The 16,722-nt window shown below is 35.7% G+C and overlaps 4 protein-coding genes across 15 annotated transcripts in view; 3 read left to right on the top strand and 1 right to left on the bottom strand.

Moving 5' to 3' along the window:
- Nucleotides 1-5,264: 5,264 nt before the first annotated feature.
- si:ch211-107e6.5 lies at nt 5,265-7,266 on the top strand. Of its 2 annotated transcripts, none has more exons than XR_006248139.1 (3): nt 5,265-5,316; nt 6,612-6,775; nt 6,927-7,266. XR_006248139.1 is itself a non-coding variant. In XM_043228725.1 (3 exons), exons 1-3 carry the CDS (start codon nt 5,753-5,755, stop codon nt 7,240-7,242), a joined length of 513 nt encoding a protein of 170 aa, XP_043084660.1. In that variant the 5' UTR covers nt 5,485-5,752; the 3' UTR covers nt 7,243-7,266. The 2 variants fall into 2 exon arrangements, 1 of the variants encoding a protein (XP_043084660.1); XM_043228725.1 differs by lacking the exon at nt 5,265-5,316 and adding an exon at nt 5,485-5,785.
- A 741-nt stretch (nt 7,267-8,007) lies between these two features.
- On the top strand, nt 8,008-12,367 carry gal (galanin/GMAP prepropeptide). 4 transcript variants are annotated; one of them, XM_043228550.1, is made up of 7 exons: nt 8,008-8,126; nt 8,193-8,273; nt 9,332-9,386; nt 9,630-9,701; nt 11,044-11,130; nt 11,340-11,411; nt 12,103-12,367. In XM_043228550.1, exons 2-7 carry the CDS (start codon nt 8,193-8,195, stop codon nt 12,162-12,164), a joined length of 429 nt encoding a protein of 142 aa, XP_043084485.1. In that variant the 5' UTR covers nt 8,008-8,126; the 3' UTR covers nt 12,165-12,367. The 4 variants fall into 4 exon arrangements, with proteins under 4 accessions (XP_043084485.1, XP_043084486.1, XP_043084488.1 ...); XM_043228551.1 differs by having other exon boundaries at nt 8,041-8,126; nt 11,343-11,411; XM_043228553.1 differs by lacking the exon at nt 9,630-9,701 and having other exon boundaries at nt 8,041-8,126; nt 11,343-11,411.
- Nucleotides 12,368-12,369: 2 nt separating this feature from the next.
- zgc:110339 (uncharacterized protein LOC550490 homolog) lies at nt 12,370-14,338 on the bottom strand. Its single transcript, XM_043228549.1, has 6 exons — nt 14,048-14,338; nt 13,904-13,955; nt 13,226-13,413; nt 12,976-13,131; nt 12,798-12,908; nt 12,370-12,723 (listed from the first exon to the last, which is right to left on the bottom strand). Exons 1-6 carry the CDS (start codon nt 14,192-14,194, stop codon nt 12,610-12,612), a joined length of 768 nt encoding a protein of 255 aa, XP_043084484.1. The 5' UTR covers nt 14,195-14,338; the 3' UTR covers nt 12,370-12,609.
- Nucleotides 14,203-16,722, top strand: part of tesmin (testis expressed metallothionein like protein) — a 7,485-nt gene continuing 4,965 nt past the window's right edge. For 2 of the 8 annotated variants that reach the window (XM_043228546.1, XM_043228540.1), the window contains exons 1-4: nt 15,069-15,539; nt 15,663-15,761; nt 15,846-15,920; nt 16,256-16,433. In XM_043228546.1, the coding sequence (XP_043084481.1) occupies nt 15,189-15,539; nt 15,663-15,761; nt 15,846-15,920; nt 16,256-16,433 (703 nt within the window). In that variant the 5' untranslated portion in view covers nt 15,069-15,188. Of the gene's footprint in view, nt 14,341-14,503; nt 14,956-15,068; nt 15,540-15,662; nt 15,800-15,845; nt 15,921-16,255; nt 16,434-16,722 lie in introns of those variants that run through there. The other 6 variants (XM_043228543.1, XM_043228542.1, XM_043228541.1 and 3 more) reach the window with 6 other exon arrangements.

Raw genomic sequence — 16,722 nt, 5'->3', positions numbered from 1 at the left:
GCAAAGACACTTATTATACAGGAATATGTCTCACGTTCTGCTGTCAGTACAACTAAAATGTTATGCAGCATGCGTCAAACACCATCAGATTGTTTATGTAAATACACACACACACACACACACACACACAGGCAGACTTTTCTGAGCACAGATATGAAAAGGTCTTATACAGTGAGATGCAGTGCTGATATCATTGAAGACATTTATTTGCTTTCAGCAGTGAGTCTCTGTCATCAGCTCAGTGTTGAAGGAGGGTGAGAGCAGCTCTTTGATGTGTGTGTGTGTGTGTGTGTGTCACACTTTCGCATTCTTGAATGACACCTATAATACCATAATCTGAGGACACATGGATAAAGATCTGAAACCACAAAATAACTCAATCGGTATTTAGATGTTTCTTCACAACTGTTATGGTGTTGATTTTGAGAAGATTGCAACATTAACATTTTTGGAAATTTAAAAAAAAAAAATTTCCATCTAAAAATGTACAGTTATTTAATTTGTTATGCAGATTATTGCTTTCTTTTTTTTTCATTGGGACAGTAAAAAAAATAGTTTTGCATTTATGGGTGTTGGACATTGTCGGCAGACAAATGAAATAAACTAGCGAGAGTGTGTTTTAAGGTAGTTTAATTTAAAGTCTACAGAACCAAAAGAAACAGCCACTTACTGTCTGTGAAAGGAAAAAAATGTGATTTTATCAGTGAGTGACACATAAAAAAACAAAGCTGTAAAAAAATGGGACATCTTGAAAGCATCGTAGGAACAATAGTGTGACACAGATCACCGTGGCATTACAGCCACACAGAAGTTTATCAGGTTTCCTGCGTTTTCCCGGCGTATATTGAACAGGCACATCACAGGCTAAGATAAACGTGTTAGAGAGTGTGGCAGCTATTATGCCTTATCTTTCCAAATAACCCATAATTGCAGTGTGACACTATAATGTTTTGAAATTGCTAATGTTGTTCTCTTTTATTACTAAGGTAGTAAATAACTGATGAATCAAGTGTAATTTGCACATGTCAATGGTTTTTGCTAATATACTTCATGTCTTCTATCAGGGTTCAGTGTGCGGAAGGGAGATAATTACCCTCCAAACTCAATTCTTTAGACGAAATTAGGCACACTTATTATTTTGTACGAAGAAAAAAAGAGTGTGTGGCTTAAAGTAGTTTCAGAAAATGTATTTCAATGTATTTTATATATACATATATAGCACACACAAATATATATATATACACACACATATATATATACATATATATCTACATATAGAGCTGTCAGGTTTGTACTGTAGAAATGCAACTTTGACCTTTACCCTTTGAAAGCTAATTTAAAACAGCACATAAGTTTCAAACATATTGGTAAAGACCGTTATGTCGATGCTGACAGGAGGCAGACACACTTTGGGTATTCGCTCAGAATTACTGTCTGACAAACACAATCAAGCTTTCATTAAAGTCCAGAACAAGAGGTTTAAGACGCATGCTGTTTGTCATTCAAGTACATTGTCCTGATTCAATGACAATGCTTGAAAGTTCATAAAGGCTACTTCCCTCTGCCACTGTTTACTTCCGACTAATAACAAAGACTATAGAGACTTCGCTAATAAGACCAAATTATGCCCATAATGTTCTAGCTGATCCTATAAGCTTTTTTTGTACTTATTTTCTTTATTTTATTAAGTGTGTTTATTTTGTATGTTATTCTAAATTGTGCATGTTTCTGACTTGTGTTTTTACACAAAGCATAACGTACAAACTAAACTCACCGTGATTTAGCTCTAATACTACTGTAGTACTGTAAATTGTTAAATTGCACGATAAGTTTCAAGTTTAATTTTATGCGTGGTGCACTCTGAAAAATGTCAGGAAAACCATTTAGTATTTTGAAGAAATTAATACTGTTATTTAACAAGGAAACAATAAACGACTAAAATAATAACATGAGATCTGTGACATTTTTCTGTCACATGTCACATGTTGATATGTCAACTACCCATATATGCACACACACACACACACACACACACACACATACATACATACATACATACATACACACACACACACATATATATATATATATATATATATATATATATATATATATTCATTCATTAAAAATTTTTATTGACCTATTTGGCTTAGTTTTTTCAATTAGAAACGTAACTTTGACATTTAAATATATATCTGGAAAATGCAATTGCAAATAATCTGTATGAAGAGAAACCGACCCCCTAATCTTTCCTGTGCGCTTTTTTTATCTGAATCAATTTAATAACATTTAAGGACAGGTAAAAGAGACAGATTTTCAGCTTGTCATGTAAAACTTCAACATCCTAAACAATCTGCTTGTGCTACATCTAAAGGAAACTTGCAGTGTGCATGAAATGTTGTCCCCTCAGCTATCCTCAAAGTCACATCTGTCCGTTTCTTGAGTCGGACCACAAATCACGAGCATCCACTGAGGAGAAATTCAGCTTTCAAAACATATTTCAAATCCCTAATCCCACTCCATTATTCAAATAGCTTCCACACAAGGATTGTCACCGACCTACCATTGAAATGCTAATACGGTGTTATGTAGCTTCGGGAACAGATGCACAGCAGAGTGAAAAGGAGCTTTGAGGTAATGTCTCCCACCGTGTTCTTACAGACGTCACCTGTGTTCCTGTGCTGTTTTTCTCCTCTGACAATGGGATGGTACATTCACCCAGCCCTACTGATCTTAAGCCTCATCCTGCCTTATAACAGACCTAATCATTTATATTTTGTGATGTGTCCCATTTCCTTTGATGGCAGCGTCGGTGGAGATTGCTCTAAAAGCACTAAAAGTCAGCAGGCTTTAGCTTGTTATTGCTGGAGTGTGTGAGAGGAGCTCTGACTCTGTGCTGGTGTGACCTGACATGCTGAAGATTTTCTGCTCCTCATCGTGCACCTAACAGAAGAAAGTGTACGGCCATGTATGTCCAAAAAATTCGTACTCATTATCAGCATCAGAAACTGTCGTCAAGCCAATTACAAGATGTAAAAGTTGCATTTGATCCCTGACGTCAACGGTATTCAGTAATTGTTTTTTTAAAGGCTTAACTGGTCGTTATTCTTTTTTTGATAAAAAAAAAATCTTTAAACATGATTAAACTTTTTTTTTTCTCTGCTGAGAGGATATGGGAAAAAAGACCTGACTTTGAAAATAAATCAAATTAATTTGTAATAAAAATAATAAAATTAACACAAATTTAATCTAAAATTAAATATTAAAATATATAAATTTAAATTACAAATATTTTATGTTGTTTAAAAACAACAGTCTAATAATTACATTGTTATACCATTTCGGTATAAAATAAATTAATTAATTAACAGGACATATCTTTTAACAAAAAAATGATCATGATTAATCGTAATAATTTTTGTTTACATTATATAATATATGTGTTCTGTGTATTAATTTTGGTGACAAAAAAATGAAATAAAAAATGTAAAATAATATATATTAACATAAATATTAAATTTTTTTAATTAATTCATATATTAAACAAAAATGTTTTGGGATAAAAAAATGTGTAATGTAAATTATATATTTATATATTTGTTTTCTAACATTAAAGTTAACTTCATAAAACACTATAAAACACATGCAAATTAAATATTGAAATACATACAGATATTTAGAAATTATGAGTTTCTGTGCCAAAAAGATATGATTTCTTAGTTTGTGTTGTTTTAAAGACGCATGGTTTTGCATTTTTCAGGGAGATCAATTGTACTTTTAAATTGTCAATGTGAAAACTAGATTTGAGAGCAATACAGTCTAAACCATCTATATTGCGTGTTATTTATCCAATATTACATAAAAATTAGTATTCATGTTGCAGTTCTCCTGCATGGGTCCACCTGTACTGTGCTGTCTCAAAAAACTAAATACGGAAAGACTATAAGATTCTTTACTTAAACTGCCATTTCTCACCGCTAACAAAATTATATAGCTGATTATGTTATGTTCATACTAGAGTCTTTTCTTGATCCTGTGTACAGTATAACCTAATCATGGCCATCTAATCAAATTGGAGTCAGACCAATTTGGTACGAATAAATGTCTAAATTATTTGTCTGTATGCTAAAGGCTAAAAGCAGCGTAATCATATGAAAGTGCATTTAAAAAAAAAAATCTAAATAACAATTAATTGCAATTTTCCATAAAATATTCTGCTGAGAGAGATGGCAACGCTCTCACGAAGTAGTGGAGAAACTGTATATAGAGGACTCTTATGTTGGTCAGAATTGATTGTTTCATTTTCACACATTCATTGATGGACTGAAGTCGTGTGGATTCTTTCTGGATTATTGTGATGTTTTTATCGGCGGTTTGGACTCCAATTGTGGTGGCACCCATTCCCCATTTCTCCAAATCTGTTCAAAAAAACCTCCAAATGGATGAAGATCTCCAAATTTCTATTTTTGGGTAAACCATTAACTGACTTCCAATGGAAAGGTTCCTCGACCTTTCCATTGAACACTTCCGTTTTTTCCACTGTAAAGAACCTTTCGTGGAATGGAAAGGTTTCATAGATGTTAAAAGCTCTTCGAGGAGCCGCAAATGGCAATAAAGCCTCGCACTTGTCATTTCATCCTGTCCCTCTAGCTAAACGCAATGAGAGTGACACTCGGGCAGAGCGTATCTTTAGATCCATCAGAAATAAGCATATATGCTCAGCAGAGGTGAGGAACAGACAGCTGTTTGGAACGGCGATATCCATCAAAAGTGACAATAATGTTAAATGACGCAAAAGGAGGAAATGCCAGTTAATGGACTCTAAAATAAACTTATTTTACCAAAATGAAACGGTTTATGGTACCTGCCGGGTTGGTCTCCCTAGAGACACACATAAAAGGAACAAATATGTGGCGGGAACAGTGAATTAGTTTGTTTTTGCTCGTTTGAATCCGCTTACCGTGAATGAAAGACTGATGTTCATTGTATTCCGAAATGATGCTGGGTGTGAATCACTGTACAGAGAGTCTTCTTCAAGAAAAGAAGGTCCACTGCAGAACCGATACAAAAGTGTGAGTCATTCGTGGTCTTCGGAGCGTCGTGCGTCATAATGAGTCAAATCAGGCCTTTCTTTGACGGGATCTCATAATAGACCCTAAGAACAAAGAGACATGTGATTGTAATTAATGGCTAAACAATGCTAACAAGCTAATTAACAACATAAAAACTAAGTGCCTTTGCTGAATAAATGACAAAGATTGTCTGAAATTGATACGTTGCTCACGCTAGAGGCCCGAACAGCTAACCACTACACAGGTGTGCTATAGAACATGGTATAAATTATAATATTGTATAATATCAAACAATGTTTTAATAACCCTCAAGTTTATCCACCTCATTCCTTTCCCGTGATAGCGGGCGCGGCCGTTGGTTAATTTTATAGGACTGGCTTCCGGTGTCATTCGCTTTCAGCCATTTTTACCAAACAGCTGGTTTGCCGTTCGCTGCCGTTATTCTTTTCATTATTTCCCTACCACATCCACGGAACGCGGCTTATTTAAAGCACTTCTCCGCGGTGAAAAAGTAAAGTAAGCGTGCTTACGTTCAGCTGACGCAAAGTAGACACGTAGGCGAGAACCTCGTGGTAACCATAGCGACACCGGTCCGCTTGTTTCATATTTACGCTTTCCTGGATCGTTTGTCAAATTGGTGAACTGGTTTTTGTCCCTTTACGGTTACACAGAAAACAGAAATGAAACAAAAGACGGGCTTGGAAGGAGTTGAGGTAGTTATTTCGGTTGATTAACTCCTATAATTGGTGGAAATTAACGTTAATCAGCCTGTTATTGTTTTTATTTGTCTTCTTGACTGTCTTTGATTTTGAGAACGTCAGAAGTAGTTAAAAATCACAGTATGGGTTCAACCAGCACCCTTCAGGGGTTCAGTAACGGGGAAGTGTTTTCGTATATTTCGTGTTTTTCCGCATCCAGTAACCATAGCAAACATTACGCCGTTCCAGTGCTTTTATTTAGTTACGTAACGTTACGTCGATTGATCATGACAAGTAGGCTACTGTAAATATGCTCCATCTTGATGCATTAACATATCTCAAATATAGCAAGTGCTTTTTGCTCCCCGTTGAAATAAAAAAAAAAAATAGAAACCGTCGCGAAATTTGTGATGGTTTTACTGTATAATGGTAACTGAAAAAATGCCTGTTGAGCTCTAACGGTAACGTTAATTGGTGGCCTTCTATTAGTGTCTGGTTAAAACCAATAAATCCCAAATGGAATATGTGCCAAAACACACTACAGAAAACCATTTTTAATGGTTTTAATTGTAAACGGTTGATGCTTTGTAATGGTATTTAGTGGAAACTAGTAGAATTTTTGTTGTATTTTTTAGCAGGACGTTTAGCTAGCCGTGCATCGTTGGCCCAGAGTGACTATGCATTTCGACACACGATCTTTACCTCAAGATTAAGCGGGATTTATAACGTTTAGCCTTCTTTTGATAAAACTGTATCCCAAAAATCATTGTATAACTAGCAACCATGACTGAAATTATGTACTGAATGACAAATGGATGATATTGAAATGTTTGCCTTATAGGTCAATAAGACATCTACTGCCATAAACACTGTAAATTTAGTAAAACTGGAGAAATCCTGCTCTCCTGGACACTGCCGTTCTCGAGCTGTTTTCAGAGTACTCATTAATGTCCACGAAACACCAAAGACGGATTTAAACCAGGAGCACCTTGCAGATGACTACAGGTTGGTGTCTTTTTCTAATTAGATAGGCTATGTATGTATCGATTCTCATTTTGTAGCCTGTTCATCTGAAATGCATGCAAAAGTGTTTTTTCTTGATTTTCTTAAAAAGAAAGACGATGAATTGTATGCACCCTGTTCCATTTTCATCAAGGGCTTCGTCGCCAACAGCCTCCGTCATCCGTCCAATTGGTGAGGGACATCATCAGAAGAGATGCCATGCAGACAATCAAGATCACAGCTCTCAAGAAACTGAGAAGCAGGAGGAGAAAGAACAAAGCCTTTTAAGAAGAGCCATCAGAATTCTTCTCATGTTGTTCATTATTTTGGGAATAATTGTTATTTTCATGATTGCCAGCCAACATGTTTACCTGGAGTGGGATAGAATCTTAAGGTCGCTGGCTCTTAACAAATGCATGAATGGCTTTGTAAAACTGCGCTTTGTTGGAATGTACAATCCGCCCATATGAACCCATATTGCCTTCAGCACTCAATAAAGCATGTCCTTGTGTGGTTTGAATAGTTTTCGTTTCTCGTTATCTTTGCATGTGTTAACGTGTCGGTAAACACGGATCGATAACAATTGTAGAGGGGGACTTGATCAGGTGCGAGGGTCCTTGTAACTACCAATACACATTAACCTCTGGACCTTTACTAAACGAGTGCGTGATTTCTGAAAATAAAAGAAAAAAGTGAGAAATGAAAAAAAGTTGTTCATGTGCAACCTGTGCACAAAGACTGCGTTGGTAAAATTGTAGTACTTTTTAGATTAAAAAAAAATTATATGTTATATATACCAATTGTGTTGTGTGTATGTATATGTATGTATATATATATATATATATATATATATATATATATATATATATATATATATATATATATATATATATACATGTATATGTATATGTATATATATATATATATATATATATATATATATATATATATATATATATATATATATATATACACACAACACAATTGGTTAAATATGCAAAATAATATTTCTGTTATTGTAAAATGTGTTATATAATATAATTTTCTTATAAACATCTGAGGTTCTTCAAGGTGAATTGTGGGACTTTTATAACTTTTTTATACCTAGGCTACACAATGATCAATAAGACAAGAATGGACATTAACCCGATCGTTGGTCATTTGCTCTGGCGTCATTGATCAAGAGCCCGACGAAGTCACCTTTTGACGTAAGTACGTCATAGGTGAGACATCTTGTTTTCAATAAAAGGCGCCGGATCCCAGGAGCATCAGAGGACCAGCAGCAAGAAGCATCAGGAATATTAGCCAACTAAGTTACAGTTTTTACTCTCCAAAGACCCAACTGATACTCAGGGTAAGTTCTCAGACTCTTCTTTCCGCTTTCTTCTCGTTCTGCACTTTTCATAAAGCTTCTTTTCAGATGCACAGGTGTGTCGGTGGAGTTTGTGTGTCTCTCATCGTGTGCGCGTTTCTCACGGAAACACTCGGGATGGTCATTGCGGTGAGTGACTTTGATTCAGAGTTATTAGTTTGATCATTTAATCCTGTTTCGGTGCATATTAAATTACAGAAAAGTTGAAACGGTGATTTGCTGAAGAGATGGGAATTGTTCTGTGCAACAACCATCCCTTGAAACATTTTAACAGGGGAGACCGGGGCTAGTTGTCACAGTTTTTACCCCAGGAAATTGTTCTCACAGTGTCAGTGGATTTCTAAAAAACGCAATTGCTGTTTAAACACAGCTTAAAGTCTTCGCCATAAATATTTAACACTTTAACTGCTGTTGTGTTAAACGAAAAATAACCCTCGTTTTTTGTGACAACGGGATACGGCATTAAATATAGTAATATATTAATATATAAATCGTAAATGTAAAAGGTAGCGTAAAATGTCAATAACAGTATCTGCTATGGAAAAACAAATATTTAAACGCGTGTAGACTCTTTTATAACAAATAAAACACGTGACGACTTCACAGTTAAAAAAAACACATTATAATAATTTAGTTAAAAATATGATTTTTAAAATGATTGGTTTTCATTTTAATTTAAATGTTTAAATGTTAGGATTTCGAACCATTATATAAACAGTTGCAAAATAATTACATTTATTACAATTGTTTCTATAATTCTGACTGATATTCTTCTGCGTAGATGTGAGGCTTAGCCCCAGGTCTAACTACGCTGTAAAATATTTGTAATTTTTGCATAAAAATGCTATATGAAAAACTGTCAAAAGTATAAATAGCTTATCATCATTTCACAAATACTGTAAAATTATATTCATTTTTATTATTATTATTATTATTATTATTGTATTTTTTGCGTGAAAAACTTTTTTTTTGTTAGTTCAAATAGATTGTATATATATATAAACATTATATCGCTTTAATGTAATATGCATTTATTAGTTTAAAAATGGTCATGTATGTCATTCTGTAGTTTCTGAAAAAAAAAATACAGTAAATTTCTGGCAACCACAGCTAAACTAATTTTTTTATAGTATATATTTATTAACTTGATCTTTGTATATTTATATACTAAACATTCTACAAAACAGGCCAAAGAGAAGAGAGGATGGACCCTCAACAGCGCCGGCTATCTCCTCGGTCCTCGTGAGTTCCCCATTACATCTTCTGTAGACTTTTCTATTTTTTCTTCTCCAATAATACCGCACTCTATCTTTTCCCATCTGTTTATTAAAAAAAAACACCTTTGCTTTGAGCTCACGGGTCTGCTTTTTAAACCTTGGACTCTTTAGTTTGTCCGTATGTGTGCAGGCCTGTTCGCTCACTTTGATGAAATGTGTTGGGGTGCACTGATGTTGAGGTCAGTTACATAAGCTCCCTGTGTTTCAGGTCGTATTGATCACCTTATACAGATTAAGGATACTCCCAGTGCAAGGGGGAGAGAAGATCTGCTTGGTCAATGTAAGATAGCACCTGCAGGTTATTGAAGTCAGAGAGGGAATTGCTCTGTGGTGTTCTGCTCTTTGTGCTGTTTTGCGTCGCTTCCATTTGGCATGAATCACAGAAAGATCTTTTCATCTAAACCGAAAAGATCAATCATTGCTGTTTCGGGGCATCGTTTAGCGGCTCATTCCGTTTGCAAATGCATGAAGTATTCTTTATGAACTTTCTAAATACTGCCGCAGCCTTAAATTCAATTATTAGTACTAACCCCTTTAGCGTCAAGTTTCTTTGAGAATATATTAGCTGTTTTCCTCGCATTAAATAGTCTATTAAAGGTACTTTCACTCTTTTTACATCCTTCACAATTACATTTTTCACTTTACCCTCTTGCTGTGAGCTTTCGCTGTTTTTTTCTCTCTGTCAATCTGCCCTATTCTTGCTTTGGGTGCCCTTGTGAAAAAGGAGTTTGCTTTAGAATTATTGTAAAATTATTAGCTATGGAAAGATTTACTAAAGTGCAGGTTTTTGTACACTTTCCAGTTAAATGGAATGTATAATAGTTTGAATGTATATGAAATATAGTTAATTTAACTTAAAAGTGCTTTTTGACCCACTTAAGTAGGATTTAAGTGCATCTTTATTAAAATATAATTTAAAGCAATTTCTATAGAAACTTATGTACTTAAAAAAAAAAAAAAAAAAAAAAAAATATATATATATATATATATATATATATATATATATATATATATATATATATATAGTACATTTAAAATAAACTTTAAATTAAATAAAAAAAAAATGCACTCCAGTTAAAATTATAATCAAGTATTTTATTATTTTATATGTGCTTGCACATCAAAATAAGTGTACTTCTTTAAAGCACAAAATATTATACAAATCTGATTTGACATACTTTAAAGTACAACTTACAGTGCAGTGCATTTCATAAAAGATTGAAGTCTGTTAATAAACATAATCACGAAAGAGACTTTCATTAATTTATGTAATATCATCTGCAATACATTTTTAAAAAATATATACTTCTAAGACCTGAAGTACACTAAAAGTACACTTCTTTTGCACAAGGGTGGGTGTGAGCGTGTGCTTTGCCTTGCAACAAAAAAGCAATTCCATGACTCAATTCCTGCAGGTTGCTCTACTCAATCTGTCCCCAAAAAACAGAAACCCAACCAAAAAAAAAACATTCCCTCGGATAATGACTTGTCGCATTAGGACCATATGTGTGCCACAGGCAGATCTATGAATATCAGCCGGGGCGTCAGGGTCTGACGGCGTGGTGCTCAGCGGGCTGTTCAAATGATCAATGTGATTATGTGTGGTTTTGCTTTGTGATCAGATGCCATAGACGGCCACAGGAGCCTTAGCGACAAGCACGGACTGGCAGGCAAGCGAGAAATGCCCATAGAGGAAGATTTCAAGACAGGTAAGAAACGTTCACCACCTGGAGGGACTCATCAGTGTGAAAACCCAAAATGGATTCGTGTTAATAAAGATCGTTGCTCTTTATGGTTTATTAGACTCTCCGAAGACTAGGAAGTTGATTACACTATTAATTTAATGTTAATGTACCTCTTGTGGGAGCTTTGGAAGTCAAATGTAGAATGACCTTGTGAAATCTTGTTTCTGCTTTAGCAGCTCTGAGGATAGCAGATGAGGATATTGTCCACACTATTATAGACTTTCTTTCTTATCTCAAATTAAAAGGTAAGTACAGTTGTTATTTACTTGATTTTATAAGAGATTTTTAATCACACACCTACTTAAAATTGCTGGTAGTGTATATAATGTGTTAAATGAATCCTTTTATTCAGCAAAGATGCATTATATTTATCAAAAGAGGCTATTAACATACACACACACACACATATATATATTTTATTTTTTTCTTTAATTTTATTTCGACATTTGATTTTTTTTTCTTTTTGAAGGACCAATTTATACTTAAATATGGAACAAAATAATTTTTAGCAACTTTATTGTTTTTTTTTTTTTTTTTTTTTTTATTGTAAAGATATTTGGCAATGAATCATTGGTAAGACATATTTCAGAAGCAATAAACAATCTTCTAACAACATAAAGGAAACCCAAAACTAGATGTTTTCAGTCATTTCGTTGTGTTGGTCTAGTTAAATCCGTCTGCTGCGTTTAATTTAAATGTGTAGGACACATTAGTCTTTACCAATTCATTTCAAATTCCAAAGCAAAGTTAAATGAATAAATTCAGAATTCAAAACTAATCAAAATATTAATAAACGGGCACATAAAAGATAAGTAATGCGTACCATTCACCTCTGAATAACCGCTCTGTTGGTTGGAGGGAATAACAAGAGCTTAATTTGCCCGCGTAAAAGTGAATTGTTCTAATTTTCACGTTCATTCTTCCTTCATCCTGTAGAAATTGGAGCTCTGGACAGTCTGCCTTCCTCTCTCACGTCAGAGGAAATAAATCAACCCTGATTTTTTCCGAATCCAGCGCTGACACACCGTGACCTCCACCTGGCTGAACTCGCTCTCAAAGGCTGTATTAACGTTCGACGTCTTCTCCATCCACGCGCTAAACTCTCAATATTACCACGCAACTTTAATCTGTCACGGTCACTTGACGACTGATGTGGAGATGGATATCAAAAAAATAAAACTCATAAATGGCATTCGACTCACCTTACTGTGTCTCATTTCATCTTTTATTTTATATACTTAGAGAAGGCAATAACCATGACAAAATGTAAACACACCCCTGCGACCTTTCATAACAATTCAATTCTCCAAAGGCCCAAGGTTCTTTAAACTGTTTTACTTCTTGGTCGATGCATACAGGTGGAAACATGAATAATTAAGACGGCAGGCTGTTTCTCTGGTCTTAGCTTCTCAGCGGTCATCTGGCACTCGGACAACGGGGAGGTCACCACGGTAAGCTTTTCCCAGTGTACTCCACATATCCTCCGTGATGTTTCTCCGTTAATCCAGAAATGACGGACAACACTGACGATACGCTCTCTTCTGGGCTCAGAGGTGCCTTCAAATACGCAAAAATGTGTTAAAACACATTTTTACCAATGCAACTAATAAAAGAAAAAGATTTGGACTCACCGTTGGTCCGCCCATATCAGTGCGCACCCAACCAGGATGAAGGGCCACGCATAAGATCTTCTCGGCCTCCAGATCGACAGCCAAACACCTTGTAACCATATTCAAGGCGCTCTAGAATAAGTCAAAAATAAGTTTAGGATGTCAGGCGATCGTCGACGCAACCAAAGGGGTGTTTTACCTTGGATGCCCTGTATGCGTAACTCTTGTAGCTCGCACCCTCGCCCCAGTTGAGCTGCACGGATCCCAGGACGGATGACACATTGATCACCGCGGCTCTCTGGATTCCCATGTCAAGGCCTTCCCCTGCAGCCCTCTTCAATAACGGCAGGAAAGCCTGAAAAAGATCACGGGGTATTTAAATTAATAAATACTGAAAATTAAATAAGATTACAGTCGCTTCTGGATGCTAGTTGATTCGGTCATATTACCTTGGTCACAAAAAGAGGAGCCACTGTGTTACTCTCGTAGGTTTTCATCATGGCGTCTCGAGTGACTGTGTCCAGTTCAGAGGTCATGTTAATCGCTGCGTTATTAATTAAGCAGTTTAAACCATCAGCGCCCACAATGGATTTCACCGACTGCGCTGCTGCATCCAGGCTGCTGTCACTGGTCACATCTGAAATAATGATAATAATTTATATTTATTAAAAATATACATATTTAATTTCCAGAAATTTTAATCCTGCATATAACCATTGCACAAATGTATATAAAAGCATATGAAGTAAAGTGTGGTTATTAAACGTTCGTCAAGGTCACCTTTCTTTATCCTTTGTCTCCACTTACTGGACATATGTAAGAATTGCACTTCACTAGCAATATTTTAGTTTTTAGAATCATTTATGATGGATTCTGGGTGGTATTTAAAATACATTGTGTTAATTGTTAAATAAATAATCTATTTTATTGCATACAAAATGTGTATATGTTATGTTTTACACACAAATCATTGAAACTAATGTAAATAAAGCGCTGACACATCCAAACGTACACAGAAAGTAGTCGGTGAACAAGACGCAAACAATGCTATAAGATACGTCTCGATGATGATCGTTTAATTCACTTATTACGTTTAGCCTGGCAGGTCACGTGACAATGCAACTCACCTAGAGGTAAAACGTGAACGTCAGGGTGAGATTTGACCAGTTCTTGCAGTTCCTGGCGGCGACAGCAAACCACAATCACTCGTTAAAGCCGCGCGTCGAGATACAAGAAAGCGCAGACCCTGAGGTGCGCTGTGGATGGCCTACCTTCGCGGCGGCTGGGTTCCGCGCGGTCGCTATGATCTTTTGGGGTCTTTTGGGCGAATCGAGCAGCTGTCGGACCATTTGCAGGCCGAGACCTCTGTTTGCTCCAGTGATGAGCACGGCGTGACACGCTGAGAAGTTGATCTTCATCTTCAAGACGCGAGGAGTGCTCCCGAGTGCGCTCCGTTGAGGAATTTCACAGCTAAAGTCCAGCCGGAGGCGGGATTGGTTTTATAAGCAGCCAGCCTCCAAAGTTGGAAAGTTAATCAGATAATGCATTAGTAACGCGAGGGGAGGTAACGCTGCCAAGTTATGGCGCTTTGTTGATGTTTGCGTAAACAGGCATTGTTAATTCACTTAGATATATGGTTTACAAAACTGATTTACAAGTACTGAAATCGAGCATGTATTCCGATTCGCGACCTCTCGCGGGTTTTCCTGGTAATGCGCGTGATCTCGACTCTTACTGTTTTCGCGGTTTTTTTTTTTTTACCTGATCAGGTAACTTCGAAAAACATAGGCAGCACTCTTGTACAGTTTCAGATAAGCAAATTTTCTTATTTCATATGGTTGAAAAGCGCTTAGTTATTTGGTAAGTATATCCTAATGTCAGCAGATCTGACACTTTGTTAATGTATCGAGGAGAACGAATGATTAGCAAAACCGCTAGCGGTTCGCCCCAAAGTAAATAAGTTACGCTAAACATTTTATTTAAATGTTCGGTTAGCAATGTACATTTTACGTTACATTGATCTTTTATTGTTTTAACGTAAAAATATGTACGGAATGGAGTAGTTTACTGAAGAGTATAAACAGAAAAATATACGTTACGCTATATTGACTGAGCTCTCCATAACGCAAAAATGTAGAAAAAAAGGAAACCTCAAGACAAACAACATGGGGAAAAAAATGTATGTCCTTTAGAGTTACCAATAGCATCTTAAAAGATTTTTTTTAATAGATTTTATTTTTATTATATACACACATGTAAAAAAAAAAAAAAAAAAAAAAATATATATATATATATATATATATATATATATATATATATATTTAAATTAAAATGAAAACTTTAACAACTATCGCACCTGTAGATTGCAACATTTAGTTCTCTTATATGCATGTGTGATTCCAATGCCAGAGAATGGATGAGTTGGAGGACCAAGAGTACAGCTACAGAAGAGACTTATCTGAAGGGTCACTTGCCCCATTACACCACACCCATGGAAGTCCTCGAATGGCCAATCTCATCAGTCATGGGATGCATTCAGTACCGGGATACTCCAGGATGGAAGAATCTCGCCGGGAGGGTGACTACACCACTTACAGGATTCTCCATCCATTAACTTGTGATCCTTTGCCTTCGGTAGCCCACTTCAGATCAGCGTCCTGTCCTGAATACTTACTGACTCAGCCTAACTATTACCAGCACGTACTAGGCCAACCGTATAGCTCTTGGCCGTCCCAGGAGGCTTTTCATTATAGCATGCCATCAGTGAGTGTGCACAAATTCATAGTATTGTGTGAAATCTGAAATCTCATTTAGGAGTCAGAGCCCAACACATAAGCATTTCCAGTGATTAGGTTATGTCTTTAACTTGAATTCTTTGTCTCATAGGAAGAGATCTACCGAGCTGTCGCCAGTATCAACTCTGATGGGGCAGATGTTTACAGTCTGGAGGGGTATTCTGAAGATCGAGGATTCAGACATCACGATGTAATGTGCAATCACATGTTTGTGTCATGTATGTGAAGGTAGGTTCAAAAAGACGTAATGGATTCCTCGTATCAAATGTTTCAGAGAAATCAATCCCCTGCTCTTCTTGTGTCACCACATGATCAGAAGCTTCCAGCTGAGACGTCCAATATTTGTCAGGTATCATTTATCATTTTATTTATATATATATTTTTATATAAAATATTTATTTAAAAAATAATAAAAATAAATAATTAAAAAAAAAAAAAAAAAAAATTATATATATATATATATATATATATATATATATATATATATATATATATATATATATATATATATATTATGACCAATTAATAAACAGATTCTTGATCTGTCCAAACAATTAAAAAAATAATAATTTTGATGCCACTAGTCAGAAACTCCACACTTTATATTTTGTTAGGACCTGATCCTTGATGAATAAAAAACTTAAGCCATTTCAAAATTGGTAAAACAAGTCATCTTCTCTTGAGATGCCGCAGTCAGTTCAGGTTGTGTGTGACGTGACCGGTGGAGGGCAAGTCTTCGTGCTGAACCACTGCGTTCCTGATCAGATTCCTTACTCTCTAATGACGGATCTCAACGCAGAGTCTCTGCCAAAGCCACCTGACCGGAGCTGCTCTGCTGAGTACCACTCTTCCACTAGAAAGGGTGAAACGATTCTATTTGGAAAACGCTTGACCAATTATAAAATGTAGACCTTTTAATCGATTTAAAGGGGTCATATCATGCATTTTTATCATTTATTTTTTGCCCTGAGGTTTATGTGTAATGCTCATTAAGTTGTTTTGGTGCCCAAACCATAATGATTTTGAGTTTCACGGTCATTTTTTGTGCTTTCCGTGCTCATTAGAGCTGAACAGGCCTTATTTATTGCTGTGCATTTCAGCCTTCTATATAAATAATCCTTTTTGCATGTAAAATGAGTAGCATTCACTGT

This window comes from Puntigrus tetrazona, chromosome 25, assembly GCF_018831695.1.
Source record: "Puntigrus tetrazona isolate hp1 chromosome 25, ASM1883169v1, whole genome shotgun sequence".
NCBI classification, from domain to species: Eukaryota; Metazoa; Chordata; class Actinopteri; order Cypriniformes; family Cyprinidae; genus Puntigrus; species Puntigrus tetrazona.
Note: the sequence above shows the minus strand (reverse complement) of the source record. Positions and strands in the feature narration are given on the sequence as shown.